This window comes from Danio aesculapii, chromosome 11 (assembly GCF_903798145.1).
Source record: "Danio aesculapii chromosome 11, fDanAes4.1, whole genome shotgun sequence".
NCBI classification, from domain to species: domain Eukaryota; kingdom Metazoa; phylum Chordata; class Actinopteri; order Cypriniformes; family Danionidae; genus Danio; species Danio aesculapii.
Genome location: NC_079445.1, coordinates 39774777 through 39782688, shown reverse-complemented (window position 1 = coordinate 39782688; position 7912 = coordinate 39774777). Strand labels below are relative to the sequence as shown.

The window sequence follows — 7912 nt, the reverse complement described above, 5'->3', positions numbered from 1 at the left end:
ATTAAAATTTCACTAAACTTCAAGCATGCTCATGTTGGACTCTCTTTTTATTACAGAAAAGCAGGAAGTCAGTGCAGACTGTCTGCTCATTTCGGAGCTCAACGAATGCATCAAAGTGCCGTCAACAAACACCAATCAAGGCTACAGGTTTGCCGTTTTAAACCTGTACAGATTTATGGTTATTTTAAGTGTTTTTACTGATATATTCTGTTTTGCTTCGTAGTGCCATTTTGTACCTCAATGATGATTTCGAAGGAGGAGATTTTATCTTCACCGAGTCGGATGGCAAAGCTGTCTCTGTAAGATTTTTAAATCATTTGCATTATTCTAAGAAATAAAACCAGCAAAACCACATCCTTTAGTAACGTAGTATTAGCTCAGATGCCTAAATGTACAAAATTATTTATATAGCTAAATAAATGTGTAATTAAATTAGCTATTTATCAGTCTATGCTTTGGACTACTTTATAAAGAGTAAACTATAGTTTTGCCTACTTTAATTAGTGAGTATTTAGCATTTAGGAACAATAAATAATGGCCCATTTCCACTGTGTGGTACAGTTCGGTTTGATACACTTTTATGGCCATTTCCACGGTCAAAAGATACCAAAAAGCAAATCGCACCGTACTACTTTTTGGGTACCCTTTTGAAAGGGTACCTAGCACGACAAAAGGGTACCAATAGGCAAAGCTAGACATGCAGCTGTATGCTATTAGTTTACAGAGAAACGTCAATAGCGTGTGCACAAGCGAGGTGAAGGAAAACAAAGGAAGCGCCATTTTTAAATACACAGCCGAGACATTACACCGTAATACTATATACATATAATAACAAGCCATGGTCGACCCGAACTCAAACAAACCTTGTCGTCGTCTTGATAAACAGCCACAAAGCCAAGAAGAACACTATCTGCCTTGTTCAGTTTTTGATTTACGAGGCCGTCTAAAAGTGCGAGCGGTTTCACTTTCTATATTTGAAATACCGAACTTGATAATACTTGACGAGCTGATGATAATAACGTGCACATGATTACTGATGTGCTTCTGATGTCCGATCCTTTCAGAAACAGACAAACATGAGAGTGAAGCGCGAAAAACAAAGGAGAAGCCTGAATAAACAAAGGAGCGCATGATTCTTTCAGCAACCTAAAACATGAACAAACTACCATGTTCAACTATTATCATCAACTTTTGGACTATTATGAACTCAGAATGACGGAAATACTTTATAACATGAGGCTACATGTGCTGCTGAAGACACAGATGAGAGGTTTGCACTGACTGTGGGCTATATGTTGTGTGTTGTTTTTGAACCCAAATAAGGACTAAATGTATGTTGTGTGTAGTTTTTCTGCCATTAGTAACATATCAGAGACTGTAAGGGTCTGTATGTGTTCATATATGTTGCATTTATTTATTTATTTCATATAATCACAGACATTACAGTAGGCTATTTCGCACATCATTAATCTGCAGTTATAATCAAATCATGTTTATAGAAGGGTTAGTAATGAACATTTATATACAAGTATTTATATGTATAAAGCATCTGTTTTGTGAGAAGTGCTTCTCATATGATATGTGAACGACCTCTAGCAAGAATGACGTCGACTGAAACTTTCTGTCATACCCTGTTGGTACCTTTACGCCACATTCACACGAGGCGTCAGCTGCAACGCTTCCCATTCACTTTGAATGGGTGACGTCAGGCATCGCCGAATCAGAGGCGTTGCTCGCTGCAGAAGTTGGGACTTGCTCAACTTTTCAAGCGCCGACGGAAGCGTCATTGGCTGACGCTGCTATGGCGATCGCGTCAGCCCCAACTTCAAACACGCCCTCTGTCAAGCGTTGACGCTGATGCACCGTGTGAATGGGGCATTAGGCAGTGGAAATGCAAGCCTGATAAAGGTGACCTGTACCGACCCATACCGTACTGTACTTTACCACTCAGTGGAAACGGGCCATAATGGTAATTGTGACTTAATCTCATAATTCAATTGTCAAAATCAAATTTAAACTCTTTTTTTGTTTTGTTTTTTTAAAAAAAAAGCCAATAATTGCAAGAAGAATATGTAGATATCTGGGTTTATATTTTGGCATTTACATTTTTTTTCCACCTCAAAATTGTGACTTTTTCTTAAAAAAAAAAAAAGTTTATAGGTTTTCTCGTAATTCTACATTTATTTCTCACAATTTTGATTCTCATGTTTTTTATTTTTGCTTCAGAAATGTGGAATATATCATCTATAATAATAATGGAATATATAATTTATAATAATAAATTGCGTGTTTATAAATTGAAACACGCAAGTTTTGAACAAAAGAAGCCAGCCAAAAATACCATGATATAAATTTGCATTTGCAAGAATAAAAGTCTGAAATTATTGTCAGTTTAAAGAGATATAAACTCAAATTTGCAAGAAATACCTTAAGAATTGTGTGAGAAAAAGTCACACTTACCTTTCATAATTTTTTTTATTCCATACCTGAAACAATTTTCTATAACTCTGAGTATTTATAGCTTGACAAGTTGCTTAACTCAGCAATGCTAGTGTGTCATGCAAGTGTGTCATGATGATGTCTATAAAATATGCTGATGTGGCATGAATTTATTTATTAATTTGTCCGGACATTACCATCTCTTCAGGCTGCAGTGAAGCCTCAGTGTGGTCGAGTGGTGGGCTTCAGAGCCGGACAGGAGAATCTTCATGGGGTCTCAGCAGTAACTAAAGGCCAGAGATGTGCTGTAGTGCTTCACTTCACTCTGGATCCTCAGCACAATCAGGAGGCAAGTCTCACGTTCCAGTTTTTTTTAAAAGATAATCTAAAAAATAAGGTGATAAAACAGGAAATACTGTCAGAGTTGCGTTAACCGAAACAATCCAATTCAAGTGTATTTGTATAGCGCTTTTCACAATAATTATTGTGTCAAAGCAGCTTTACAAAAGGTGCACATCAATAAAAATCAGAAAAGTTAAGGTTATTAGTTACTATAACTTAGCTGAGCAGAAAGGCAAAGCTCTCGATTTACCAGTCAATCTACGTTCCTACTCTCACCTATGGTCATGAGCTTTGGGTCATGACAGAAAAGACAAGATCTTGGATACAAGCGGCTGAAATGAGTTTCCATTGCAGGGTGGCAGGGCGCACCCTTATGGATAGGGTGAGGAGCTCTGTCACCCGGAAGGATCTCGGAGTGGAAGTCTGAGAAAAGTCAGCTGAGGTGGCTTGGGCATCTGTTTCGGATGCCTCCTGGACGCATACCCAGGGAGGTGTTCCAGGCATGTCCCACCGGGAGGAGGCCTCGGGAAAGACCCAGGACATGCTGGAGGGAATATGTCTCTCGTTTGGCCTGGGAACACCTCGGGATCCGCCTGGAGGAGCTGGAGGAAGTGTCTGGGGAGAGGGATATCTGGGGTTTTCTCCTAAGACTGCTGCCCCCGTGATACAGCCCTGGAAATGTGGATGAAAATGAATGAATGAAAGGAAAGGAAAAAAAATATTGATTTTTTTTTTTATAAAAATCTTAATCAGAAGATTAGACAATTAAATATATAATTCAAAACTTGCATTAGTCTCTATTGTTCTTAATCTTTCATTTTCTGACCTGTCTGCATTGTTGTGTCCACAGGAGCGTTTACAGACTGAAGAATTTCTGAAAAAGCTTTCAAGCTCAGTTGAAGTCGACGTCCAGAAAACGGCGATGGACAGTCAAGAGAAACCCTACAAACCCAAAGAAACAATCCCTGCCGAAACAACAGAGAAAGACAAAAGCAAAGAGACTGATGACAACACAGCCGGGACAAACACAGACAGTAAAGCAATCAAGAAAAGCGAAAAACCAAAAACCAAAACAACAAAAAAGCCATCGAAAACAGAAACCCAAACAAAAGCTAAAGCAGACAAAACAAAAACCACAACAGCGGAGAAAAAGAAAACAAAAACAGCCGGCAAGACAAAACCTGTAACGACAGACAAAAAGGAGAAGCCGCCTGGCAAGAAAACAACTGCAAATGACAAAAAAACCAAACCAAAAGAAGCGAAAGACTCCAAAGCTGAAAAACACAATGATGAGTTATGAGCCTCACTGAGGAGAGATTTGGTTTTCATTTTTTGATTTTATTTTTATGTGATGGAGCAGTTCTGCAATTTTTGTACATTTTTGTTTCTAAAGACTCGAACCTACAGGAGAATTATGGGTGACAATCAAGTTTGGCATTCTCAGGACATTGTGATTTAGCATTACAATTGCCACTCTGCATTCCCATAACAATTCCTGAATAAAAAGTGATGTTTTTAAATTAAAACATTACTGAGTCAATCAATGGTGCTTGACAGTATAAAACCAACATTCACAATGCTAAGATGCTGTGGGATGTGAATATGAACTTTTCACACTGTGATTGACCTTTTCACACTTAGAAATTAGTATGGAGGGTGATCGGGGCCAAAAGTATGTTACTGAAAGTTCTGATAATTTAGTCGCTATTTATTATATGGTACAAATCTTGCTAGTTATAAACTATTAACTAGGATTTGCCTCAAAAAGCTCCTAATTTGCTGCTTATTATTAGTTGGTAAGGTAGCAGTTGGGTTTAGGCATTGGGTAGAAAAATAGGTTCATGCAAAATATGTACTTAATAAAACCCAGGTTCATTATTGACACATACCCCTATATACATTTCTGGAGATCACAAAATACCTCCCAGGAGCTACATTTTATTGCAGTTTTTGCTTTCGCGAATCCACCAGAGGCCGCTGTGTATGCTCTTTGAGATCTCCAATTTCTCTCGCGAGTGCCATTCGCACCTGCTGTTCTCGTGTAAATCCACCAGAGGCCGGTTATTGAGGATATTGAAATGCACGTATGCAAACATCAGATCATTTTTAACTTTAGTTTGTTCGTTTCACTACAGTCAAACTGAGCATATAATATAGAAGCACATTTTTCAAAATTGCAGCCTTAACACCGTCAAATTGTGCATGTTGACAAGATCGAGTTTTAAAAACTTTTGGCACCAACTGCATTCCATAATATTGTTTCAGTGTTTGAGGGTTAACATTTTAGAAAGAATTTACTATTCATTCATTCATTCATTTTCCTTCGGCTTATTATTTATCAGGGGTTGCCACAGGGGAATGAACCGCCAACTATTCCAGCAAATGTTTTACGCAGCGGATGCCCTTCCAGCCGCAACCCAGTACTGGGAAACACCTATACACTCTCACATTCATTCACTCTCTCTCACACACACACACACACACACACACACACACACACACACACACGCACGCACGCACACACACACACACGCACGCACACACACACACACACACACACGCACACACACACACACACTCTGACACTACGACCAATTTAGTTTATTCAATACCCCTATAGCGCATGTGGGGCTGTTGGGGAAACCGGAGCACCCGGAGGAAACCCACGCCAACACGGGGAGAACATGCAAACTCCACACAGAAATGCCAACTGACCCAGCCGGGACTCGAACCAGCGACCTTCTAGCTGTGAGGCGACCGTGCTACCCACTGCGCCATTACCCTATCTTAAAGATATTTTATATAAAGAATGAACTAGCCTCTTCACTCAGAGTTGTGTTTTCCACTATTTTTCCACTGAAACTAATGTTTAAACGTTACACACGGCTCCTATGACTGCTCAAAGCCCCATTTCACACCTCACACATTTTGTATTGCACTGAGGAGGTTGGCACTACAAAAGTGGAGCAGGGTTTTAGAAGTATGGGTAAAAATTCTCACTTAATAACTGTTGTGCAGTGTACCTTTACTCTGGGTTAAAAGCAATTGAGAATGACTATAACCCAGGGGTAAATGCAGTGAGAAAATAACTTTTGAGGATTATTTTCAAGCATTTCATCATCTGCCAGACCAAAAATTAAAAACGTGAAAAAAAGGGGGGAAAAAACACTCCTTAAAGGGATAGTGCACCCAAAATGAAAATGTAATTTATGCATTATTAACCCTCAAGTGGTTGCAAACATTTATTTATTTCTTTTTTCTTTTTAAAAGCACACACTCACACAGACATTTTTCTATGGTTTACGAGGACTCCATAGGAATAATGTATTTATTCATTTTCTTTTCGGCTTGGTCCTTTATTAATCAAGGGTCGCCACAGTGGAATGAACCACCAACTTATCCAGCACATGTTTTACACAGCGGCTGTCCTTCCAGCTGCAACCCATCACTGGGAAACACCCATACACTCACAATCACACACATACACTACGGCTAATTTAGCTTACCCAATAAGCTAATATCCACTGCGTCGCCCTCACAAGCTCACACACACACACACACACACACATATTTTGAAGAATGCAGACAGTGCATGTCAAAGCACAAACCAAGCATGAAGACAAAGGAATTGTCTGTAGACCTCTGAGACAGGATTGTCTCGAGGCACAAGGCTGGGGAAGGTTACAGAAAAATGTCTGCCGCTCTGAAAGTTCCAATAAGCCCAGTGGGCTCCATCATCAGTAAGTGGAAGATGTTTGGAACCACCAGGACTCTTCCTAGAGCTGGCCGGCCATCTAAGCTGAGTGATCAGGGGAGAAGGGCCTTAGTCAGGGAGGTGATCAATAACCCGATGGTCACTGTCTGAGCTCCAGCGTTCTTCTGTGGAGAGAGGAGAACCTTACAGAAGGACAACCATCTGTGCAGCAATCCACCAATCAGGCCTGTATGGTAGAGTGGCCAGACAGAAGCCACTCCCTGCCTGGAATTTGCCAAAAGGCATCTGAAGGACTCTCAGACCATAAGAAACAAAATTCTCTGGTCTGATGAGACTAAAATTGAACTCTTTGGAGTGAATGCATCACCAGGCTAACACCATCCCTACAGTGTAGCATGGTGGTGGCAGCATCATGCTGTGGGGATGTTTTTCAGCAGCAGGAACTGGAAGACTAGTCAGGATAGAGGGAAAGATGAATTCAGCAATGTACAGAGACATTCTGAATGAAAACCTGCTTCAGAGTGCTCTTGACCTCAGACTGGGGCGACGGTTCACCTTTCAGCAGGACAATGACCTAAAGCACAATGTCAAAATATCAATGGTTCACAACAACTCTGTGAATTTCCTTGAGTGGCCCAGCCAGAGCCCAGACCTATACCTATAGATTTGAAAATGGCTGTACACCGTCGCTTCCCATCCAACCTGATAGAGCTTGAGAGGTACTGCAAAGAGGAATGGGCAAAAATTCCCAAAGACAGGTGTGCCAAGCTTGTGGCATCATATTCAAAAAGACTTGAGGCTGTAATTGCTGCCAAAAGGTGCATCAACAAAGTGTTGAGCAAAGGCTGTCAATACTGATGTACATGTGATTTTTCAGGTTTTTTATTTTTAATAAATTTGCAACAATTTAAAAAACTCTTTTTTCACATTGTCATTATGGGGTATTGTGTGTAGAATTATGAGGAAATAAATGAATTTAATCCATTTTGGAATAAGGCTGTAACATAAAAATATGTGGAAAAAGTGAAGCACTGTGAATACTTTCTGGATGCACTGTTATATTGAAGAAAGCTGAAAACCTGTAACCATTCCATAGTAGGAAAAACAAATGCTATGAAATTCAATGTTTACAGGCTTTCAACGTTCTATAAAATATGTTCCTTTGTGCAACTCATACATTTTTGGAATAAATAAGAGAGTGTAAATGATGACAGAATTATTCTTTTTGAGTGAACTACCCCTTTGACATCTAAAGTAAGAAAAAATATATATACTACAATATATACTACAATTTCTTCAGAATATCATCTGTTGTGTTGATTTTCATGATAAAACGATCTCAAACACATTTTAAACAAGTGAATGTTCAGTAAATGATTACAGGGCTTTCATTTTTAGGAGAACTATCCCTAACAA

The 7912-nt window shown here is 39.5% G+C and overlaps 1 protein-coding gene across 1 annotated transcript in view; it reads left to right on the top strand.

The window, feature by feature from the left end:
* Window positions 1–4307, top strand: part of p3h1 (prolyl 3-hydroxylase 1) — a 29507-nt gene extending 25200 nt beyond the window's left edge. The window contains exons 12-15 of the mRNA XM_056467711.1: window positions 57–147; window positions 224–299; window positions 2648–2788; window positions 3632–4307. Of these exons, the coding sequence (XP_056323686.1) occupies window positions 57–147; window positions 224–299; window positions 2648–2788; window positions 3632–4081 (758 nt within the window). The 3' untranslated portion in view covers window positions 4082–4307. The remainder of the gene's footprint in view (window positions 1–56; window positions 148–223; window positions 300–2647; window positions 2789–3631) is intronic.
* Window positions 4308–7912: the final 3605 nt, after the last annotated feature.